General features: G+C 49.3%; 1 protein-coding gene across 2 annotated transcripts in view; it reads right to left on the bottom strand.

The window, feature by feature from the left end:
• LOC105496215 (syntrophin alpha 1) overlaps positions 1-24,411 on the bottom strand; it is a 35,533-nt gene that overhangs the window by 5,406 nt on the left and 5,716 nt on the right. For both annotated transcript variants that reach the window (XM_011766402.2, XM_011766401.2), the window contains exon 3: positions 4,939-5,143. In XM_011766402.2, the coding sequence (XP_011764704.1) occupies positions 4,939-5,143 (205 nt within the window). The remainder of the gene's footprint in view (positions 1-4,938; positions 5,144-24,411) is intronic.

Below are 24,411 nucleotides of genomic sequence, written 5' to 3'. Positions count from 1 at the left end.
ACCTCAAATGATTAGCCTGCCTTGCCCTGCAAAGTGCTGGGATTACAGACATGAGCCACTGTGCCTGGCCTACACATATGCATATACACACAAATACACACACACACTCAAACATGCACGATGGTGTGATGGGGCCTAAATTATTGCTGTGTGACCATTCCTAATCTTGCCCCTTTCTCCTGGTTTCTAAGGAACATCCTCTTCTGGGCCAGCTCCCAGGTTCTCCTTGTTGCACAGAACCGAACTAATTCACTAATAAGAGCAGGAAAAAAAAAAAAAAAAAACTAGGCTGGGCATGGTGGCTCATGCCTGTAATCCCAGAACTCCGGGAGACTAAGCCAGGAGGATGGCTTGAGCCCAGGAGTTCGAGACCACCCTGAGCAACAAAGTGAGACACTCATCTCTAAAAAAGAAAAAAAAAAAATTTTTTTTTTCTTTGAGATGGAGTCACGCCCTGTCATCCAGGCTGGAGTGCCGTGGCACAATCTCTGCTCACTGCCAGCTCCGCCTCCCAGGTTCATGCCATTCTCCTGCCTCAGCCTCCTGAGTAGCTGGAACTACAGGCACCTGCCAGCATGCCTGACTAATTTTTGGCATTTTTAGTAGAGACGGGGTTTCACCGTGTTAGCCAGGATGGTCTCGATCTCCTAACCTCATGATCCGCCCGCCCCGGCTTCCCAAAGTGCTGGGATTACAGGCATGAACCACTGCGCCCGGCCCAAAAAAAAATTTTTTTTTTTAGTTAGCCAAGCATGGTGACATGTGCCTGTAGTCCCAGCTACTTAGAGGCTGAGGCAGGAGAATCACTTGAGCCCAGGAGTTTGAGGCTGCAGTGAGCTATAAGGGTGCCACTGCACTCCAGCCTAGATGACAGCACAAGATCTCATCTTAAAAAACAGAAAAACAGGCCGGGCGCAGTGGCTCATGCCTGTAATCCCAGCACTTTGGGAGGCTGAGGCAGGTGGATCACCTGAGGTCGGAGTTCAAGACCAGCCTGACCAACATGGAGAAACTCCGTCTCTACTAAAAATACAAAATTAGCTGGGCGTGGTGGCACATGCCTATAATCCCAGCTACTAGGGAAGCTAAGGCAGGAGAATCGCTTGAACCTGCGAGGTGGAGGTTGCGGTGAGCCGAGATCGCACCATTGCACTCCAGCCTGGGCAACAAGTGTGAAACTCCGTCTCAAAAAAAAAAAAAAAAAAAAAACACAGAAAAACAGACCGGGCGCGGTGGCTCACGCCTGTAATCCCAGCACTTTGGGAGGCCAAGGCAGGCAGATAACCTGAGGTCAGGAGTTCAGGACCAGCCTGACCAACATGGAGAAACCCCATCTCTACTAAAAACACAAAATTAGCCGGGCATGGTGGTGCATGACTGTAATCCCAGGTACTAGGGAGGCTGAGTCAGGAGAATCGCTTGAACCCGGGAGGTGGAGGTTGTAGTGAGCTAAGATTGTGCCATTGCACTCCAGCCTGGGCAACAAGCGTGAAACTCCATCTAAAAAACAAAAACAGGCCGGGCGCGGTGGCTCAAGCCTGTAATCCCAGCACTCTGGGAGGCCGAGGCGGGCGGATCACGAGGTCAGGAGATCGAGACCATCCTGGCTAACACGGTGAAACCCCGTCTCTACTAAAAAAAATACAAAAAACTAGCCGGGCGAGGTGGCGGGCGCCTGTAGTCCCAGCTATTCGGGAGGCTGAGGCAGGAGAATGGCGTAAACCCGGGAGGCGGAGCTTGCAGTGAGCTGAGATCCGGCCACTGCACTCCAGCCCGGGCGACAGAGCGAGACTCCGTCTCAAAAAAAAAAAAAAAAAGAAAAAACAAAAACAAAACAACCACAACAAAACTAAACTAAAGAGGTTTGAGGCCAGGCATAGTGGTTCACACCTATAATCCCAGCATTTTAGGAGGCTGAGCCGGGCAGATCACTTGAGGCCAGGAATTCAAAACCAGCCTAGCCAACAGGGCAAAACCCCATCTCTTCTAAAAACACAAAAAAATTAGCCAGACGTCATGGCGGGCACCTGTAGTCCCAGCTACTTGGGAGGCTGAGGCACCAGAATCACTTGATCCCGGGAGGTGGAGGTTGCAGTGAGCTGAGCTTGCACCACTGCACTCCAGCCTGGGTGACACAGTGAGATCCCCCATCTCAAAAAAAAAAAAAAAAAGAAATAATAAATTGTTGTTTTCTAAACCACTAAATTTTAGGAATGGTTTGTGATATAGCAACAGATAGCCAAAATACCAGGAGAAAAGACTTTGGCTTTTGTCTTCTTTCTGCCTGGAATATGAACACAATTCTTGGGATGCAGCCACCATCCTGCCTCCACAAAGAAGAAAACCGCCCATAATTAAAATGGCAGAGCAGGAAGCTAGAAGCCTGGTTCCTTGATGGCATCCTGGAGCATCTACAGCAGCCGGAATAGCTGACCGCTGGACTTTTTTTAAACGTGGGAAAATTAACCCCTTTTATTTAAGTAATTTCTTGTTGGAGTTTCTACACTTGCAGCCCAGTGCAATCCTAACATTGAGTAAAAGTTTGAAGTAGTTTTCATTATATTTTGGTTGCCAGGCTGTATCCCTATGACTGGGATACTGCACTGACAGTGGGCCATATGGAACCCCAGTTATATTCAGATTACATATATACTCAGGCATGTACATGTTCAAACACACATGCAGACACATATGTGCATACACACATACAAATAACATAAACACACACGTACAAATCTATACTCACATGCAAATGCTCTCACATATACATACAAACACTTGCATTTACATGTCATCTACATGTGCACACACTTAGAAACATATACACACATGTTTCAGGTAATGTCTGGGATCAGGCTGGGAATCTAAGGTTCTATGAGTCTCTGAAAGGACTAATACTACCTCACCTTCACCCTCACAAAAGGCCCTTCCGGGCCAGGCATGGTGGCTCACCTCTGTAATCCCAGCACTTTGGGAGCCCAAGGTGAATGGATCTTGAGGTCAGGAGTTTGAGACCAGCCTAGCCAATGTGGTGAAACCCCATCTCTAGTAAAAAATACAGCCGGATACATGCCGGTCATCCTAGCACTTTGGGGGGCCGAGGCAGGCAGAATGCCTGAGCTCAGGAATTCAAGACCAGCCTGGGCAACATGGTGAACCCGTCTCTGCTAAAGTACAAAAAAAAATTAGCCGGGCATGTTGACAGGTGCCTGTAATCCCAGCTACTTGGGAAGTCTGAGGCAGGAGAATCGCTTGAACCCAGGAGAAGGGGACCGCAGTGAGCCAAGATTTCACCATTGCACTCCAGCCTGGGCAGCAGAGCGAGACTCCATCTCAGAAACAAAAACAAAAACAAAGGCTCTTCTGTAGAGCATCTGCAAGTGACCTGTGAATCACCAGGTCTTGCCTCATGGGGGCAGGCAAGAGGTGTGGCATCAAGTGAGACCAAGAGATTTGGATACTGGACATTATTAACCAGCCCTCCCAGCCAATGTTGGGCATTTGCTTGGCATTGAACCCTGGCTGTCACTAGGACCCACAGCCCAAGCTTGTAATGCATATACCACTTAAGCATCACCTCCAACACTGCATATCCCACTTGACCAAATATGCGCCATTCAGCCACCACCATCACTCAGGCATCTTGCAACTTCCAAAGCAGAAAGGACTACCAGGAATGAGGCAAGCACCACCCTTTCTGGTTGTGTGATCTCAAGCAGGTTACTTCCCCTCTCTGTCCTCATCTATAAAATGGAGGTGAGCTGGGAACGATGGCTCATGCCTGTAATCCCAGCACTTTGGGAGGCCGAGGCAGGCAGATCACCTGAGGTCAGGAGTGCGAGACCAGCCTGGCCAACATGGTGAAACCCCGTCTCTACAAAAAATACAAAAGTTAGGCAGGGCAGCAGTGGCTCACGCCTATAATCCCAGCACTTTGGGAGGCTGAGGCAGGCAGATCACCTGAGGTCAGGAGTTCGTGACCAGCCTGACCAACATGGAGAAACCCCGTTTCTACTAAAAATACAAAAAATTAGCCAGGCATGGTGGCGGGCGCCTGTAATCCCAGCTACTTGGGAGGCTGAGGGAGGAGAATTGCTTGAACCCAGAAGGCGGAGGTTGCAGTGAGCCAAGATCACACCATTGCACTCCAGCCTGGGCGACACAGTGAGACTCTGTCAAAAAAAAAAAAAAAAGTTAGCCAGGTGTGGTGGTGGGCACCTGTAGTCCCAGCTACTTGGGAGGCTAAGGCAGGAGAATCATTTGAACCCAGGAGGCAGGATTGCAGTGAGCCAAGATCATTGCACCACTGCACTCCAGCCTGGGTGACAGAGCGAAACTCTGGCTCAAAAATAGTAATAAAATAAAATAAAAAGGAGGTGAAATAATAGGACTTTGCCCATTGGGCCTCTGTGAGAGCTAAATAATACTGCGCATGGAAAGCACTCAGCACAGTGCTGGGTACACAGTATATACTCAGTAAATGTTTGGTGGTATCAATATTATCAATGAACTGTTAAAGGCTACTCAGATGTGAAGGATGTAACCGTCCATGGCCCTGATAAAACCAGACATCTCAGAGCTCAAGCAGAGTAAGAAGAGACGAGAGGATCGGTGAGTCTAATAACCTTATCTCACAATGGATAATCTGAAGGTCAGTGAGGAAAAGGGCCTAGTTCAAAGAGAACCAGGACTGGAACACAGGGTTCTTTCCCAGACCAAGTTCATCCCCATATGTGAGCTGCCCAGAGGAAGAAGTGAGAAGCAAAGCACACCATCATCTCCATAGCTTCACTCATGCTTCCAGTCTATCTTTTAAGCACCTACTATGTTCTGGCATCATGCTGGTCATTCGTACAACACAGAGGTGTCTTTCCGTTGGTCCTACCACCTGACACCAGGGCATCTGTCTGTCTGAGTTGCCCCCCAGCCCAGCCTTACCTGGGCTCCGGGTCAGTGGGGGTGCACCTCTTCGAGACATATGCCATCTTCAAGGACACGTGTTTGGCCTCGCTGAGGTTCTGGGGTGTGGGGCCAGGGGAGGAAGGCTGCCGCTGAAGGGGTGAGGCGGGAGGTGAGTCCCAGCCGACCGAGGTCCCACCAGCAGAGTTCTTGAAATACGGTGAGACGTCCTTCATATACTTGACTGATTGGGAGAGACATCAGCAGTCACCACTGTGACATGGGCTCCCAGCACATATCACAATTGTCACTAATTTATTAAGAGTGTCCAGTGTCACTATTAGACCCCTAGTAAGCAAGAGTCCAATAGTGATATTAACAAATTCTTCTAGGTTAAAGTCTCTGATGGGGCAGTGGAGCAGAAAATACCGTATCCCTTTTCTCTATCCCTATATAGAGATAGGGCCTGCCTATATCCCTTCTCTCATTTTCCCTGTGGTTGATAGACACACAGCCACTGGAAGAAAGACTCTATTTCCCAGCCTCCTTTGCAGTGAGGTGTGGCCATGTGACTTTTTTTTTTTCTTTTTGAAACAGTTTCTCTCTGTCACCCAGACTAGAGTGCCGTGGTGCTATCACAGCTCACTACAGCCTCAGTCTCCCAGATCAGTCAATCCTCCCACCTCAGCTCCCTAAGTAGCTGGGTCTACAGATATGCACCACCACACCAAGCTATTAATTTGTTGTAGAGATGGAGTCTCACCATGTTGCTGGTCTTGAACTCCTAGACAGTGTATACAAGAAGGTGGTTAAAAGACTTTCCCAGGCTGGGCGTGGTGGCTCACACCTATAATCCTAGCACTTTTGGAGGCCAAGGCAGGCGGATCACTTGAGGTCAAATGTTCGAGACCAGCCTGACCAACATGGTGAAACCCCGTCTCTACTAAAAATACAAAAATTAGCCGGGCGTGGTGGCTCGCACTTGTAATCCCAGCTACTGGGGAGGCTGAGGCAGGAGAATCACTTGAAACTGGGAGGAGGAGGTTGCAGTGAGCCAAGATCGTGCCACTGTACTCCAGCCTGGGCAACAGAGCAAGACTCTGTCTCAAAAAAAAAAAAAAAAGACTTTCCCAGGCTGGGCATGGTGGCTCACACCTATAATTCTGGCACTTTGGGAGGCCGAGGCAGTGTGGATCACTTGAGGTCAGGAGTTCGAGACCAGTCTGGCCAACATGGTGCAACCCTGTCTCTACTAATAATACAAACGTTAGCTGGGCGGGGTGCTGCATGCCTGTAATCCCAGCTGCTTGAGAGGCTGAGGCATGAAAATCACTTGAACATGGGAAGCAGAGGTTGCAATGAGCCAAGATTGCACCACTGCACTCCAGCCTGGACAATGAAGTGAGATTGTCTCAAAAAAAAAAAAAGATGACTTTCCCAAGACCTTGTCTCTCTTCTCCCAACAAGGATATAGCCTCTATGGGTGCCTGATGCCTGCTAGCCTTTGGGCAGCCTCTCTTCCTCTGCAGCCTCTCTTCCTCTGCTCTCAACCACACCTGCTCCCAGGGCCATCTGACTTGCTAGCTATCTGACGTCTGCAGTCAAAGCCCAGCCAACATGCCCTGTGAGTGGACAGCCCAGGAAGGAGTTAGGAACTCTTGGCCCACCTCCCTGGAAGAACCAGATAAGAAGCTATTTCTGTCGCAGGAGATGCCTCTGAGGCTCAGATAGTATTCAAAGCAAACGGGGGCAAAAGAGAGAGGGAGTTACAAACCCTATTAGGGTTGGAATAGAAGCAATGTTGAAAGAAAGCAGGGCCAGGTTTTTTTGGAAGAAGCAAACCTAGGTCTGACTTTTGGGGACTAGGACTCAAATGACTTATCACTGCAGCAACGACTTACCCCACGACTGACTATTGGATTGTGTCTCAAAGGGCAGCGGAAGTGGGACATGTCACAGCCTACTTGACAGCCAAAAACCATCTCCCCTCTTTTTCCTTTGCTAAGAGAAGCCTGAGTCCTAGAGGCTCAGCTTCTCCCCAGCTTAGAGGGAGAACCTTGATTGGTCAAATCTAATCATGATCATTTCATCCTTCTTGCTTGGGATTGGTTTAGAAAGGGGCAAACAATACAGTTCTGGCCAATGAGATGTGATGAAAAAAACACTGCCTTCCTTTTCTCCTCCTTTCACCTTTCAAAGTTGCTAGGAGGGAGCTTGGTACTAACACAACGACAGCTACTTTTTTTTTCTTTTTTTTTTTTTTTGAGACAGAGTCTCGCTCTGTCGCCCAGGCTGGAGTGCAGTGGTGCAATATTTGCTCACTGCAACCTCTGCCTCCCAGGTTCAAGCAATTCTCCTGCCTCAACCTCCCAAGTAGCTGGGATTATAGGTGCGTACCACCACACCCAGCTAATTTTTGTATTTTTAGTAGAGATGGGGTTTCGCCATATTGGCCAGACTGGTCTTGAACTCCTGACCTCAGGTGCTCTGCCGGCCTCGGCCTCCAAAAGTGCTGGGATTACAGGCGTGAGCCACTGTGCCTGGCCTACTTTTTGACCATAAAGGTTGGGGTCCACACATTGAAGATGGTGAAGCAGAAAGATGGAGAGACCTGAGTTTTCGATGATACCATGAGCCCCTAAATTAATCTTCCCTGGAGCCATGCTGCCTCAAGATGTTCTGAAAGATAACACATTTTCTTCTATGTTTAAACCTCATTGAATTGGGTTCCTGTTACTTGCAGTCAAAAGCATCCCGACAAATACAGCCCCCAGTGATGCAACTGCTACATCTCCTTGCTACAAGCGGCCACATCCCTCCCCTGCTCAAAGCCCTGCTCTGGCTCCCGTGCACCCTTCGCCTAACTTCAACACCATCTAGGATGTAGGCCCTGCCCATAGGTCCTGTCCTCCTCCCTGGCTTCACTTCTTGCCATATCCCTCATCTCACCCTCTAGTCCAATCATACTAACTACTCAGAGGCTATATGAGCTTCCAAACTTCCACACTATTGAATGCAGTTCCCGGCCTTGCGCGGTGTCTCACGTCTATAATCCCAGCACTTTGGGAGGCCACAGTGGGTGGATTGCTTGAGTTCAGGAGTTTGAGATGAACCTGGCCAACATGCGGAAACCCCGTCCTTATTAAAAATACAGAAAAAAATTAGCTGGGCATGGTGGTGGGCACCTGTAATCCCAGCTACTTGGGAAGCTGAGGCAGGAGAATTGCTTGAACACAGGAGGCGGAGGTTCCAGTGAGCCAAGATCGCGCCACTGCACTCCAGCCTGAGGGACAGAGAGAGACCCCATCTCAAAAAAAAAAAAAAAAAAAAAAAAAAAGGAAGTAAGTACAATTTTAAAAAAAAATTAGCCAGGTGTGGTGACACACACCTGTGATCCCAGCTACTCAAGAGGCTGTGGCAGGAGGATCGCTTGAGCCCAGGAGGCAGAGGTTGCAACAAGCCATGATTATGCCACTGCACTCCAGTCTGGGTAACAGAGTGATATCCTGTCTCAAAAAAAAAAAAAAAAAAAAAAAGAGAGAGAGAGAGAAAATTAAAAAGAAAAGAAAAGAAAAGAAAGAAAATGCAGTTCCCTCTGGAGTCAGATGCTCTTGGATTTGAATTCCAGCTCTAGCACTGTCTAGCTGTGTAACCATGGACAAGGTCATTCACCTCTCTGGGCCTCAATGTGCTAGTCAATAAAAGATGAATAGGGCTGGGCACAGTGGCTTACGCCTGTAATCCCAGCACTTTGGGAGGCCGAGGCGGGCAGATCACCTGAGGCTGGGAGTTCAAGACCAGCCTGGCCAACACGGCAAAACCCCGTCTCTACTAAAAACACAAAAATTAGCCGGGCCGTGGTGGCACGCACCTGTAATCCCAGCTACTCAGGAGGCTGAGGCAAGAGAATTGCTTAAACCCAGGAGGCAGAGGCTGCAGTGAACCGAGATTGTGCCATTGCACTCCAGCCTGGGCAACAAGAGCGAAACTCCATCTCAAAAAAATAATAATAATAAAAATAAAAAGTAATAAAAATAAAAGATGAATAACTACAGCCAGACATGGTGGCCCACGCCTGTAATCCCAGCACTTTGGGAGCCCGAGGCAGGCAGACTGCTCGAGCCCAGGAGTTCAAGACCAGCCTAGGCAACATAGCAAAACCTTGTCTCTACCAAAAATACAAAAAATTAGCCAGGCATGGTAGTGTGCGCCTGTAGTCTCAGCTACTCAGGAAGCTGAGGTGGGAGGATTGCTTGAGCCCAGGAGGCAGAGGTTACAGTAAGCCAAGATTACGCCACTGCACTCCAGCCTGGGCAATAGAGTGAGACCCTGTTTCAAAAAAAAAAAAAAAAGTCTACCTCAGAGAGATGTCAGGATTAAATAAAATGTTGTAAGGCATGTGGTGAGTATTAAGGACTCAAGAAATGGGTGTTTCTCACTTATCAGCCTTCCTTGCCCACACTTCCTAGGTCTCTGATTCTGTGTGTTGGGGTTGTCTCCTCCACAAAACTGGGAACTCCTAAAAGAAATGGCCAGGCGCGGTGCCTCACACCTGTAATCCCAGCACTTGGGAGGCCGAGGCGGGTGGATCACGAGGTCAGCAGATTGAGACCATCTTGGCCAAAGTGGTGAAACCTCGTCTCTACTAAAAATACAAAAATTAGCCGGGCATGGTGGCATGCGCCTATAGTCCCAGCTACTCAGGTGGCTGAGGCAGGAGAATCGCTTGAGCCCAGGAGGTGGAGGTTGCAGTGAGCCGAGATCGTGCCATTGCACTCCAGCCTAGGCGACAGAGCAAGACTCCGTCTCAAAAAAAAAGAAAGAAAGAAACTGGGCTTGCTCTTCGAACTCAGAGTTGGCCAGGTAGTAGCTTACGCCTGTAATCCCAGCACTTGCGGAGGCCGAGGCAGGCAGATCACTTGAGCCTAGGAGTTTGAGAGCAGCCTGGGCAACATGGCAAAACCCCATCTCTACCAAAAATACAAAAAACTCGCTGGGCATGGTGGTGTGCATCTGCAGTCCTAGGTACTTGGGAGGGTGAGGTAGGAGGCTGAGGTGGGAGGCTTGCTTGAGCCCAGGTTGAAGCTGTATTCAGCCTTGATCACACCACTGCACTCCAGCCTGCATGACAAAGCAAGACCCTGTTTCAAACAAACGAACCCAGAGTCAGTGTTCTGTGAATGAAAAAAATGAATGCCAGGGCAGGACAGGCTAATTTAGCAGGAGGTAAGAGGTGCCATAGCCCAGGAGATCCAGGCCCAGCTCACAGGTCACCTCCTCTAGGAAGCCTTCCCAGATGCCCAGTCTGGATTCATCATACCCATCACCTCTGCAGTCCCCTACGCTTCACTCCCCTGTGATTGTCTATGTGGGGTCTGTGTCCCCAACTAGACTGAGAGCACTTTGAGGGCAGGGACCTGGTCTGACTCTTCTCTGTGTCCCCAGAATCCAGCAGAGATCTCATACACTACATGCTCAGCAAATGAACATTTGTCAACTTTGAAGCCAGAGAAACTGCTAGATCCCCTGCTCACCCAGCCATCCCAGACCTGGGTCCCCCTCCTTTCCCACAGGAACATGCTATAAATGGACAGCATACCAGCTGATGCCAGAATCAGGGCTTGCATTTCACAAAACAAGTGGCCTGTCCCAGAGTGGGGGTGGGGTCCTGGGGGCCCCAGAGTGTGGCCATAAATAGCCCAACTCTGAGGCCTCCTCCCCTCTCTGATTTCTGCCTGAGTCACCCGACAAGGCAGGGTGGGGCTGCCAAAGCCTGTGGCCTAGAGAGCTGAGGGCACAACCACAGCCCTGTGGCCAGCATTCTTGAGACTCCAAAGATAGGCCTAGCCAGTGCCCCCGTCCTCCCCAGCCAAGCCTCTGACCTGGGAACCCAATAAGCAGTGACACATGGGCCCTTCCTCCTCAGGGAAGCTGAGGCACCTACAAACAGAGGCCCCAATTTCCAGGGACCTCCAGGTCTGCCAAGGAGGGAAGCCAGGATCTGGCCCTGGCCCCAAAGAGCCAGGAATAGATTCCACTGGAAACACACGGAAGAGAAACAGGGCAGGATCACTCACCCAGCCCAGTGTAAGTGGACTGGGGGTCACATATGCGTTGCTGAGAGAAGGGAACACATGTGTTTGGGCAACAGGATCTCCAGTACTTATCCCAGTGCTTAATAAATGTCTGTGACTCAATGTCCTGGCTGAAGGGAAGCCTGTCCTCCAAGCTCAAGCTGTTCCTTGTCTGTTCAGTGTGTGGTCATTTACTTACCCCTGCTTGAAATTAGATGACAGAGCCATTGTTTACTAGCCCATGGCCTTTCTCCCCTAACCAGAATGTCAGTTCCCTGATAGCAGGGGCTGCCCTGTTTTCCAGTTCACTAGGGTATCCTCACCATCAAGAATAGTACCTGACGGCCAGGTGCAGTGGCTCATGCCTATATTCCCAACACTTCGGGAGGCCAAAGCAAGCAGATCACCTGAGGTCAGGAGTTTGAGACCAGCCTGGCTAACATGGCAAAACCCCATCTCTACGAAAAATACAAAAACAGACCAGGCGCGGTGGCTCACGCCTGTAATCCCAGCACTTTGGGAGGCCGAGACGTGCGGATCACGAGGTCAGGAGATCGAGACCATCCTGGCTAACACGGTGAAACCCTGTCTCTACTAAAAAATACAAAAAACTAGCCGGGCGAGGTGGCAGGCGCCTATAGTCCCAGCTACTCGGGAGGCTGAGGCAGGAGAATGGCGTGAACCCGGGAGGCGGAGTTTGCAGTGAGCCGAGATCCGGCCACTGCACTCCAGCCTGGGTGACAGAGCGAGACTCCGTCTCAAAAAAAAAAAAAAAATTACAAAAACAATTAGCCAGGTGTGGTGGCACATGCCTGTAATCCCAGCTACTTGGGAGGCTGAGGCAGGAGAATTGCTTGAACTCAGTAGGCAGAGGTCGCAGTGAGCCAAGATCGCACCACTGCACTCCAGCCTGGGTGACAGAGCGAGACTCCATCTCAAAAAAAAAAAAAAAAAAAAAAGATCCAGCTGGAGGCTGGGCGCAGTGGCTCACGCCTGTAATCCCAGCACTTTGGGAGGCCGAGGCAGGTGGATCTCTTGAGGCCAGGAGTTCAAGACCAGCCTGGCCAACATGATGAAACCTCGTCTCTCCTAAAAATTCAAAAATTAGGCATGGTGGCAGACGCCTGTAATCCCAACTACTTGGGAGGCTGAGGCAGGAGAATCACTCGAACCCGGGAGGCAGAGTTTGCAGTGAGCCAGGATTGCGACACTGCACTCCAGCCTGGGTGACAGACATCTCAAACAAACAAACAAAAACAAAAACAAAAAGATTCGTCTGGGCTCAGTGGCTCACACCTGTGAGCACTTTGGGAATCCAAGGCAGGAGGATCGCTTGAGCCCAGAAGTTCAAGAGCAGCCTGGCCAACATGGCAAAACACCGTCTCTACCAAAAATACACAAAATTAGCCAGGTGTGGTGGTGCACACCTGTAATCCCGGCTACTCAGGAGGCTGAGGTGGGACGATCACTTGAGCCCAGGAGGTTGAGGCTAAAGTGAGCTGTGATCGTGCCACTGCACTCTAGCCTGGATGACAGAGAGAAACCCTGTCTCAAAAAAAAAAGCCAATTTAAAAATAAATAAGTGAAAGATTCAATACCTGTAAAGCACCTTCTCCTGCCTGGCATAGAACAGGACTGTCCGGAAACAGCAGTGTGGTTATGATTTCTGCCGCTGTTGCTAGTGTGACAGTATAAGGGGCTAGGCATGTAATGTGGTGACAGACAGACGAGGATCTGAATCCAGGCCCCGTACTATCACTTGCATGAGGCAAGGTCTCTCTGAGCCTCAGTTTCTTTGCCTATATAATGGGCACTGACATGTCAGCCCTCAACTTGAACTTGAGGATTCAAGTTCCAGCTGCCCACCCATCCACCCGGGATGGTGTCAAGAGGACTTGGGATTCCGGCAGGCCCTGGAAGGGATGACCTTTAAGGTCTTGCTGGTCTAGCAAGGCTGAACTATAAATAGTTCCTAGACTCTGGCAGGCCCTATAACAGGGATGACCAGCAGAGCCCAGGGGTTGCCACACTTTGGGGGATAAAATCTCAATTTACCACACCCTTGAGTACTACAGGGGTTACGACCTATACAAGATCCCAAAAGCATGTGACCCTTTTGACCTAACAGCAACCCTTCCAGGAACCACCCTTCAGATAAGTGCTCACAGGTGCACAGAAGGCTCATAGCACTATTGTCTATCCTGCAAGAGGCTAGGGACAACTTGAATATTCGTGAGTAGGGGCTGCTAAAAACAAGATGTGAACTCCCCGACTGGCAGACACTACTCAGTCTTGTTCATGGCTATATCCCTGGTGCCTGCATTCAGTCCTGGCACAGAGCAAGGGCTCAGTAAATATGTGTTACATTAATGAACAAATCCATGGGATTTTTTTTTTTTTTTTTTTTTGAGATGGAGTCTCGCTGTCACCCAGGCTGGAGTGCAGTGGTGTGATCTCGGCTCACTGCAAGCTCCGCCTCCTGGGTTCACGCCATTCTCCTGCCTCAGCCTCCCGAGTAGCTGGGACCACAGGCGCCCACCACCAAGCCTGGCTAATTTTTTGTATTTTTAGTAGAGATGGGGTTTCACCGTGTTAGCCAGGATGGTCTCGATCTCCTGGCCTCGTGATCTGCCCACCTTGGCCTCCCAAAGTGCTGGGATTACAGACGTTAGCCACCGTGCCCGGCAGGATTTTTTTTTTTTTTTAATTTGTAGACATGAGATCTTGCTATATTGTCCAAGCTGGAGTGCAGCAGCTGTTCACAGGTGCATCATAGTGCACTCCACTCTCGAATTCCTGGCCTCAAACAATCCTCCAACCTCAGCCTCAGGAGTAAATAGGACTACAGATGTGTAGTCCTCCAGCCCAGTAATAGGATATTACATGACCATTAACAAGAATGAGGGGCCGGGCACAATGGCTCACACGTGTAATCCCAGCACTTTGGGAGACCGATGGTGGCAGAGCAACTGAGCTCAGTAGTTTAAGACCAGCCTGGGCAACATGGTGAAATCCCATCTCCACAAAAAGCACAAAAATTTAGCTGGATGTGGTGGTATGCACCTGTAGTCCCAGCTACTCAGGAGGCTGAGATGGGAGGATCACTTGAATCTAGGAGGTCGAGGCTGCAGTGAGCAATGATTGTGCCACTGCACTCCAACCTGGGCAACAGAACGAGACACTGTCTCAAAAAAATTATAAAATAAAAAATATTTAAAATATTTTGAAAATGAAAAAGACTTACATGTTCTCAACTTATTACGTGATAAAAACAAATATGGAAACTTTCTTTTTTTTTTTTTTTTTTTGAGACGGAGTCTGGCTCTGTCACCCAGGCTGGAGTGCAGTGGCCGGATCTCAGCTCACTGCAAGCTCCGCCTCCCGGGTTTACACCATTCTCCTGCCTCAGCCTCCCGAGTAGCTGGGACTACAGGCGCCCGCCACCTTGCCCGGCTAGTTTTTTGTATTTTTAGTAGAGACGGGGTTTCACCGTGTTAGCCAGGATGGTCTCGATCTCCTGACCTCGTGATCCGCCCGCCTCGGCCTCCCAAAGTGCTGGGATTACAGGCTTGAGCCACCGCGCCCGGCCATGGAAACTTTCTGGAAGAAAATGTGTGAAAGTATCAACACTGGTTATCTCTATAAGATGATCCCTTTACACTCTCCTGTTGTTGGTAATTTTTTTTTTAAAGACAGTGTCTTGCTCTGTCGCCCAGATTAGAGTACAGTGGCATAATCGTAGTTTGGGTACAGCCTTGAACTCCTGGGCTCAAGCAATCCTCCTACCCAGCCTCCTGAAAGCTGGGACTACAGGTGCACAACACTATGCCCAGCTAATTTTTTAAAAAATCTTTGGCCAGGCGCAGTGGCTCATGCCTTTAATCCCAGCACTCTGGGAGGCCAAGGCAGCTGGATTGCTTGAAGTCAGGAGTTTGAAACCAGCCTGACCAAGACGGTGAAACCCTGTCCCTACTAAAAATACAAAAATTAGCCAGGTGTGGTGGCCGGCACCTGTAATCCCAGCTACTTGGGAGGCTGAGGCAGGAAAACTGCTTGAACCTGGGAGGCAAAGGTTGCAATGAGCCAAGATCATGCCACTGCACTCCAACCTGGACAACAAAGCAAGACTCGATCTCAAAAAAAAAAAAAAATTTTGTAGGCTGGGCACAGTGACTTATGCCTGTAATCCCAGCACTTTGGGAGTCCTTAGGCAGATCACCTGAGGTCAGGAGTTTGAGACCAGCCTGGCCAACATGGTGAAACCCCATCTCTACTATATACAAAAATCAGCCAGGCATGGTGGCACATGCCTGTGATCCCAGCTGCTTGGGAAGATGAGGCAGGAAAATCACTTGAACCCAGGAGGTGGAAGTTTCAGTGAGCTGAGATAGAACCATTGCACTCCAGCCTGGGTAACAGAGTGAGACTCCACTTAAAAAAAAAAAAGAAAAAAGGCCGGGCGCGGTGGCTCAAGCCTGTAATCCCAGCACTTTGGGAGGCCGAGACGGGCGGATCACGAGGTCAGGAGATCGAGACCATCCTGACTAACACGGTGAAACCCCGTCTTTACTAAAAAATACAAAAAACTAGCCGGGCGAGGCGGTGGGCGCCTGTAGTCCCAGCTACTCGGGAGGCTGAGGCAGGAGAATGGCGTGAACCCGGGAGGCGGAGCTTGCAGTGAGCCAAGATCATGCCACTGCACTCCAGCCTGGGCGACAGAGCAAGACTCCATCTCAAAAAAAAAAAAAAAAAAAATTGGGCCAGGCACAGTGGCTCATGCCTGTAATCCTAGCACTTTGGGAGGCCGAGGCGGGTAAATCACCTGAGGTCAGGAGTGGCGAAACCCCATCTCTACTATACAAAAATTAGCCAGACATGTTGGTGTGCACCTGTAATCCCAGCTACTCAGGAGGCTGAGGCAGGAGAATCGTTTGAACCCAGGAGGTGGAGATTGCAGTGAGCCGAGATCACACCATTGCACTCCAGCCTGGCCAACAAGAGCAAAACTCCATCTCAAAAAAACAAAACAAAACAAAAAATTGTAGCGATGAGGTCTTGCCATGTTGCCTAGGCTAGTCTCGAACTCCTGGTCTCAAGGGATCCTCCCACCTCAGCCTCTCAAAGTGCTGTAATTACAAGCATGAGCCACTTTTTTTTTTTTCAAGACAGGGTCTCACTCTGTCACCCAGCTTGGAGTGCAATGGCACAATCACAGCTCACTCCATCCTCCACATCCTGGGCTCAAATGATCCTTCAGCCTCGGCATCCCAAGTAGCTGCAACTACAGGAATGTGCCACCATGCCTGGCAAACTTTTGTAATTTTTTTTTTGGAGAGACAGGGTTTTACTATGTTGCTCAGGCTAAGCTGGATTTTTTTTTTTTTTTTTTTTTTTTTTTTTTTTTTTTGAGACGGAGTCTGGCTCTGTCACCCAGGCTGGAGTGCAGTGGCCGGATCTCAGCTCACTGCAAGCTCCGCCTCCCGGGTTTACGCCGTTCTCCTGCCTCAGCCTCCCGAGTAGCTGGGACTACAGGCGCCCGCCACCTCGCCCGGCTAGTTTTTTTGTATTTTTTAGTAGAGACGGGGTTTCACCGTGTTAGCCGGGATCGTCTCTCGATCTCCTGGCCTCGTGATCCGCCCGTCTCGGCCTCCCAAAGTGCTGGGATTACAGGCTTGAGCCACCGCGCCCGGCCTAAGCTGGATATTTTTGAATGAGTATGTGTTACTTTTTAAATTTTCTTTTCCTTTTTTTTTTTTTTTTTAATTGAGACGGAGTCTCGCTCTGTCGCCCAGGCTGGAGTGCAGTGGCATGATCTTGGCTCACTGCAAGCTCCGCCTCCCGGGTTCACGCCATTCTCCTGCCTCAGCCTCCCTAGAAGCTGGGACTACAGGCGCCCACCACCACGGCCGGCTAATTTTTTTGTATTTTTAGTAGAGACGGGGTTTCACCGTGTTCGCCAAGACGGTCTCAATCTCCTGACCTTGTGATCCACCCGCCTTGGCCTCCCAAAGTGCTGGGATTACAGGTGTGAGCCACCGCGCCCGGCCTACTTTTTAAATTTTCTAAAAAATCTAGTTTATTTTTCAAAAATATACCACACATACCAAGCCATACAAGCCAGGGTTCAGAGATAATGCTCATATCAACTCAGAAGCCTAGATTCAGGGTTCCAGAATCTTAATAATGGGAGAAAGCAGTACTTATTGAGCACCCACTATATATTGGGGCCAAGCTCAACTCTTTCAAACACACCTTCACCTAATTTCACCAATTTGATGAGATGAATTAATGTCCTCATTTATGTCTATTTTTATTACTTTTTTTTTTTTTTGAGACGGAGTCTCACTCTGTCGCCCAGGCTGGAGTGCTATGGAGTGATCTCAGCTCACCACAACCTCCACCTCCTGGGCTCAGGTGATTCCCCTGCCTCAGCCTCCTGAGTAGCTGGGACTATAGGCACATGCTAAATTTTGTATTTTTAGTAGAGACGGGGTTTCACCATGTTGACCAGGCTGGTCTTGAACTCCTGACCTCAGGTGATCCACCTGCCTCAGCCTCCCAAAGTGCTGGGATTACAGGTGTGAGCCACTGCACCCAGCCATAGTATCTTTATTTAATAAGGGTGAATAAACTGAGTCTCAGAGAGGTGACATAACCTGTAGTGCAGGTAAGTATTTAAAAATATAAGTTTTCACTGGGTGCAGCGGCTCACACCTATAATCCCAGCACTTTGGAAAGCCGTGGAGGGCAGATCACCTGAGGTCAGGAATTTGAGACTAGCCTGGTTAACATGATGAGACCTTGTCTCTACTAAGAATACAAAAATTAGCCAGGTGAGACCAGCCTGGCCTACATGGTAAAACCCTCTCTCTCTTAAAAATACAAAAAATTAGCTGGGCGTGGCGCCACGCGCCTGTAGTCCCAGCTACTCGGGAGGCTGAAATAGGAGAATCACTTGAACCCAGGAGGCAGAGGTTGCAGTGAGCTGAGATCGTGCCACTGTACTCTAGCCTAGGCAACGGAGCAAGACTCCATCTCAAAGAAAAAAACAAACATAGGGAAGTCACTTAGCATGGTAGGTGCTCATGTTGTTGAGCACAGTGTGGGTGCTCAATAAGCAGCAGACGCTACCATCCTGATTATTATCACTATTATTTCCTCCACCACCAGGAGCAGCCAGGGTCACACAGCTCATCAGGGCCAGAACCTGCCTCCAGAGCCCCACAAGGCATTTTAATCAAGGTCCGGGGAACAGGCCAGGGCTGGATTAATCCAAGTTTTGTCTGTGGGGAGTCACATGGTCCAAAGCTATGTGTGTGCACAGCCAAGTAAACTTTTCCTTGAGAACAATGGTTAGAACAACAGGTCTCTGCGGCCATGGGAGAACTGAACAGGAGCTCCATTCATGCCCTCTTCCTGGGACAGGGGTCCCTCCAGCATCTCTGGGGCACAGCATGACTCAGCTAAGTTGAACAGGGTGGCCCCAAATTAGCTACATCCATGAATGACATCCGCTTTTGACAATGGTGATGCATCAAACCAGATCAAAGGCAGTACATCTGGCAGTGGCCATCTTCCTGGGAAGAGTCAGTAGGGAGCTGGCCTCAGAGTTCTGAGGACTCAGAAAAGCTCAAGAGTCAGTCAAGCTCAGCATGATTCTCAAGTCCCATCTTAAACATTTAGGAAAGTCAACAGCAATTGAAAAGGTGAAAGGTAAAGTAGAAAGGGTCCAAGATAGACCTCACTGATCAGTCTCCAAACACTCACCAAGATCTAATGTGTGGTGGACTCAGTGCCAGACCTGGGGGCTCAGAGACAAGCTACACATGGTTCCTGCCCTCAAACAGCTTCCAGTTTACTAAAGAAAACAATAACAGGATCAGGCACAGTGGCTCATGCCTGTAACCCCAGCACTTTGGGAGGACTGCTGGAGCCCAGGAGTTAAAGACCAGCCTGGGCAACACAGGGAGACCCTGCTTCTATTAATTTTTTTTAATTAGGCAGGCGTGGTAGCATATGCCTGTGGTCCCAGCTACTTGAGAGGCTGAGATAGGAGGATTGCTTGAGCCCAGGAGTTGAGGCTGCAGTGAGCTGCAATCACACCACTGTGCTACAGGCTGGGCAACAGAGTGAGATCCTAAATAAATAAATAAAAGCCTGATTTCTATGAGGGCTATACCTTCCTTACTTTGTATAAAGCACTAAAATTCACTTTATTAATTTTTTTTTTTTTTTTTTAGATAGACACTCGCCCTGTCACCCAGGTTGGAATGCAGTGGTGCAATCTTGGCTCACTGCGACCTGCACCTCCTGGGTTCAAGTGATTCTCCTGTCTCAGCCTCCTGAGTAGCTGGGATTACAGGCGCCCGCCACCACACTCAGCTAATTTTTATATTTTTAGTAGAGACAGGGTTTCACCATGTTGGTCAAGCTGGTCTCGAACTCCTGACCTCAGGTGATCCACCCGCCTCAGCCTCCCAAAGTGCTGGGATTATAGGCGTGAGCCACTGTGCCTGGCCTCAGTATTATTTTCTTGGGTTTTGTTGGTTTGGTTTTGTTTTTTTGAGACGGAGTTTTGCTCTTGTCGCCCAGTCTGGAGTGCAATAGTTCGATCTTGGCTCACTGCAACCTCCACCTCCCAGATTCAAGCAATTCTCCTACCTCAGTCTCCTGAGTAGCTGGGATTACAAGTGCATGCCACCATGCTCAGCTAATTTTTGTATATTATTAGTAGAGACGGGGTTTCACCATGTTGCCTAGGCTAGTCTTTAACTCCTGACCTCAGGTGATCCACCTGCGTCGGCCTCCCAAAGTGCTAGGATACAGGCATGAGCCACCGCGCCCAGCCAATACTGTTTTTAATGCATGACAGGCTCACTGTTGTCACAGTCTTGCCAGCCACACTGGAATGGGAGGAGGGAAGGATGTTTTCCTTGAAGCTGTCCCTCCCTCTTCCCCCAGGCCTGGTCTCCAAGGGCCCAGGCTGGCCCTGGCTTGAGGTCTGCACACACAATGGGCCTCTCTAAGCAGCAGACAGACACATGTTGGCTGCCAGCTTGGGCCCAGCCTGTGGTCACAAACACAACCTTCTGGCTGAGAACAGGATCAGGACATTCCTACAAACCCCTGACCTAGCAGAAGAAATGTTCTAGGAGGCAGATTGGGGTTGCTGAGGCTCAGCTGAGCCCCCAGCTTAGGCCAGGGAAGTAAGGCCCTCTAGCTGACACCAGGAGTTTGCCAGTAATGCTTGTTCTCCCAGGACATTCTCAGGGGATTCACTACCCACTGAGCTGGAAGAATATCCAGCTGCTTGGCCAAGTTCACATCCAAAGCCCATCCTTCCATGGCCGCTTGGAGGCAGCCTCAATAATGGGATGTGAGTAGGGAAACGCTGAACAATGTGGCCAGTGATTGGGCTCCCGGGGAACCTAGACCCAGAGAGGGTCCCAGGAACCCTGGCTGCTCCAGACTGGTGCAACTGCCAGGCCCGGACCTTCTCCACTCCCCAAAGTCTCAAGGAGCAGCCACAGCCCAGCATCCTCCTATCCTTCAAACTTCTCTGATCACTCTTGCCATTCAGAGATTCCTGACTCAAGTGCCTTCCACCACTCCTCTTCCCCTCTTTGTGCTATCTTGAGTGGAATGACCTCCTTCCACGAGACCTTGGGCCAGGAGAATAGGTCGAAAAAGACTTCACCTAAGGAAAAGTGGGGAAAAACATGAAGGCCACACCCTTCTTCCTCTTACCCAGGCCATAGGCAGGGTTCACCAAGGAATGATCTTGTCCTATGAAACATCTCAGAGAATATAAGAGCAGGGACCCCTCAGTCCTGGGGTGGTACACATGTTAGTTCTCTATTGCATCTATAGTAGACATTGCTAATCAATTCCAGCTCCTTTCTGCTGAGCCCAGACAAAGCCTCCCAATCCTTCCAAATATGGAACTTACAGAACTACCAGTGGAGCTGACACTTACACTGTTTTTTTTTTTCCTACAGAGATGAAATCTCACTGTGTTGCGCAAGCTGGTCTGGAACTCCTGGGCTCAAGTGATCTGCCCACCTGAGCCTCCCAAAGTGTTGGGATTACAGGCGTGAGCCACCACACCTGCCTGAAGCTGACACTCTAAATAAAAGCTATTGATCACCTCTGATCTAGCCTAACTTCAATAGGAAAACTGAGGTCCCTAGAAGGCAAGGGTCTTACCCAAGGCCAGAGATTTATTGCAAGAGCAGACAGGATTTCAGGCACCAGCTTTTTTTTTTTTTTTTTTTTTTTTTTGAGATGTAGTCTTGCTCTTGTGGCCCAGCCTGGAGTGCAGTGGCACAATCACAGTTCACTGCAACCTCCACCTCCCGTGTTCAAGCGATTTTCCTACCTCAACCTCCTGAGTAGCCGGGATTACAGGCGTGTGCCACCGTGGTCCAGCTAATTTTTGTGTTTTTAGTAGAGACGAGGTTTCGCCATGTTAGCCAAGCTGGTCTCAAACTCCTGGCCTCAGGTGATCTGCCCGCCTCGGCCTCCCAAAGTGCTGGGATTACAGGCATGAGTCACCGCACCTAGCCACTGGCTTTTAAAGAGTTTCTTTAGGCCAGGCATGGTGGCTCATGTCTGTAATCCCAGCACCTTGGGAGGCCCAGGCGGCTGGATCACCGGAGGCTGGGAGTTCGAGACCAGCCTGGCCAACATGTTGAAACCCTGTCTCTACTAAAAATACAAAAATTAACTGAGCCATGGTGGCACACGCCTATAATCCCAGCTACAGGACTGAGGCAGAGAATCGCTTGAACTTGGGAGAAGGAGGTTGCAGTAAGCTGAGACTGCACTACTACACTCTAGCCTGGGCAACAGAGTGAGACGCTGTCTCAAGAAAAAAACAGTTTGTATAGAGGAGACAGTGTTTATGTTTTGTCTCCCCTACCACATGGTGAGCTCCTTCAGGAGAGGCCCTGGGTGTGTTTAGCTTCTGACTAATGTACACACCAGGCACACAGTAGGTGTCCATGAAAGTTTCTTGGCTTACTGAGGAGGAATGGATGACATGAGTTAGAGGGAAGGCTTGAGTATTCGCTCCTAAAGTCAGAAGATGCTTCAAGGTCACACATTTACGGATACTACCCTCTCAAAACAACATACATGGGAACCCAGATAGATACATTCTTAATCTAAAGATGAGGAGGTGGGCCGGGCATGGTGGCTCACGCCTGTAAACCCCGCACTTTGGGAGGCCAAGGCGGGTGGATCATCAGGTCAGAAGATCAAGACCATCCTGGCTAACACAGTGAAACCCCGTCTCTACTAAAAATACAAAAAATCAGCCAGGCATGATGGCAGGCGCCTGTAGTCCCAGCTACTCAGGAGGCTGAAGAATGATGTGAACCTGGGAGGCGGAGCTTGCAGTGAGCCGAGATCCTGCCACTGCACTCCCGCCTGGGTGACAGAGCGAGACTCCGTCTCAAAAATGAATAAATAAATAAAAATAAAAAATAAAGATGAGGAGGTGAGGGGACCTCCGTGTGGATGTGGATTTGAATTGTGTCTATAGCAGAAATTTTACCATAGACTAAACTTTCAAACAATAGAAGCTAAAAGAGCTTACAAGTCAACTAAAATATGACATTTCAATGAATGTCAGTGGTTTCAAACCGCATTGCTGACTATAAATATCAAAGTAATGAGGCATGTGGGGAAAGTCTCCTATATCCATATCATTTATATGAGATTCTATTATTTAACTTTGCCATTAAAATATGACTGATACACTTAAGCTTTTAAGACCAACACTCTATAGTCAGCTTTTTTGAAGTATCAAAAAAATGCATCTAGACTGGGCACTGTGGCCGGCAATCCCAGCACTTTGGGAGACTTAGGTGGGAGGATCCCTTAAGCCCAGGAGTTAGACACCAGCCCGGGCAACATGGTGAAACCCTGTCTCTACAAAAAATTGGCTGGGTGCAGTGGCTTACGCCTGTAATCCCAGAACTTTGGGAGGCCAAGGCAGGCAAATCACGAGGTCAGGAGTTCGAGACCAGCCTGGCCAGTATGGTGAAACCCTGTCTCTACTAAAAACACCCACACAAAAATTAGCTGGGCATGGTGGCATGCACCTGTATAGTCCCAGCTACTCGGAAGGCTGAGGCAGAAGAATTGCTTGAACCCGAGAGGTGGAGGTTGCAGTGAGCTGAGATCTTGCCACTGCACTCCAACCTGGGCAACAGAGTGAGACTCCATCTCAAAAAGAAAAAAAAAAAAAAGTCAGGCACGATGGCTCACGCCTGTAATCCTAGCACTTTGGGAAGCCAAGGCAGGTGGATCACAAGCTCAGGAGTTTGAGACCAGCCTGGCCAATATGGTGAAACCTCATCTCTACTAAAAATACAAAAATTAGCCGGGCATGGTAATGGGCGCCTGTAATCCCAGCTACTTGGAAAGTTGATGCAGAAAAATTGCTTGAACCCGGGAAACAGAGGTTGCAGTGAGCCGAGATCATGCCACTGTACTCCAGCCTGGGTGACAGAGTGAGACGCCACCTCAAAAAAAAAAAAAAAAAAAATTAGCCAGGCATGGTGGCATGCATCTGTAGTCCCAGCTACTCAGGAGGTTGAGGTGGGAGGATTGCTTGAGCCCCGGCGGGTGGAGGGTACATTGAGCCAAGATCATACTACAGTACTCCAGCCTGGTGACAGAGCAAGACCCTGTCTCAAAAAATAAAAAAAAAAAAACAAGAAAAAGAAAAATGTATCCATGACATTTAAATAGATATACCTAAAATATAAAATAAAACAAAAACGAATGAGAATTGAGGTCTGGGGCCACAAGAAGGCCAAAGATCAATCAAGGACTCAGAACTTATTTGCTTCTGTGGCCTCTTGGACACTCCTTTAGGGAAACCAAGGCAACCCACCAGGATTTGGGCCTGGGACTCAACTCAGCAGCTTCTCTGGCCGTGTTATTCTCCATCAGCCCCCGCCACCTCCGTGTGTCTGTTCTGGGCCATAAGCCAGAGACACATTCCTCAGGCCTCCACTGGCTTCCAGAGCTGACAGAGTTTGAGGAAAGGGCTGAGCAAAGCAGAAACCTCTTGAGAGACATGGCACAAGATGGTCGTGGGACAACCTCAGCAGGAGGCCTATAACAACTGATGGGGAAGCTGAGGCCCACAGAGGGCAAGTGTCCCACCCAAGACCACACTGTGAGGGAAGAGTGGAGAAAGTCATCCAACCAAGGTTCCACCACAAAACTCCTCTCTGATCATCGCTGGAAGGATCTGATGTCCTGCTCTATAAAAGCCAAGGCTTCCAGATGTGGCAGCTCATGCCTGTAATCCCAGCACTTTGGGAGGCCAAGGCAGGTGGATCACCTTAGGTCAGGAGTTCAAGACTAGCCTGGCCAACATGGCAAAACCCTGTCTCTACAAAAATACAAAAATTAGCTGGGC

The sequence above is a fragment of the Macaca nemestrina genome, chromosome 15 (genome assembly GCF_043159975.1).
Source record: "Macaca nemestrina isolate mMacNem1 chromosome 15, mMacNem.hap1, whole genome shotgun sequence".
Lineage (NCBI taxonomy): Eukaryota > Metazoa > Chordata > Mammalia > Primates > Cercopithecidae > Macaca > Macaca nemestrina.
The sequence above is the reverse complement of the archived record's forward strand: the minus strand, read 5'-3'. Positions and strand labels throughout refer to the sequence as shown.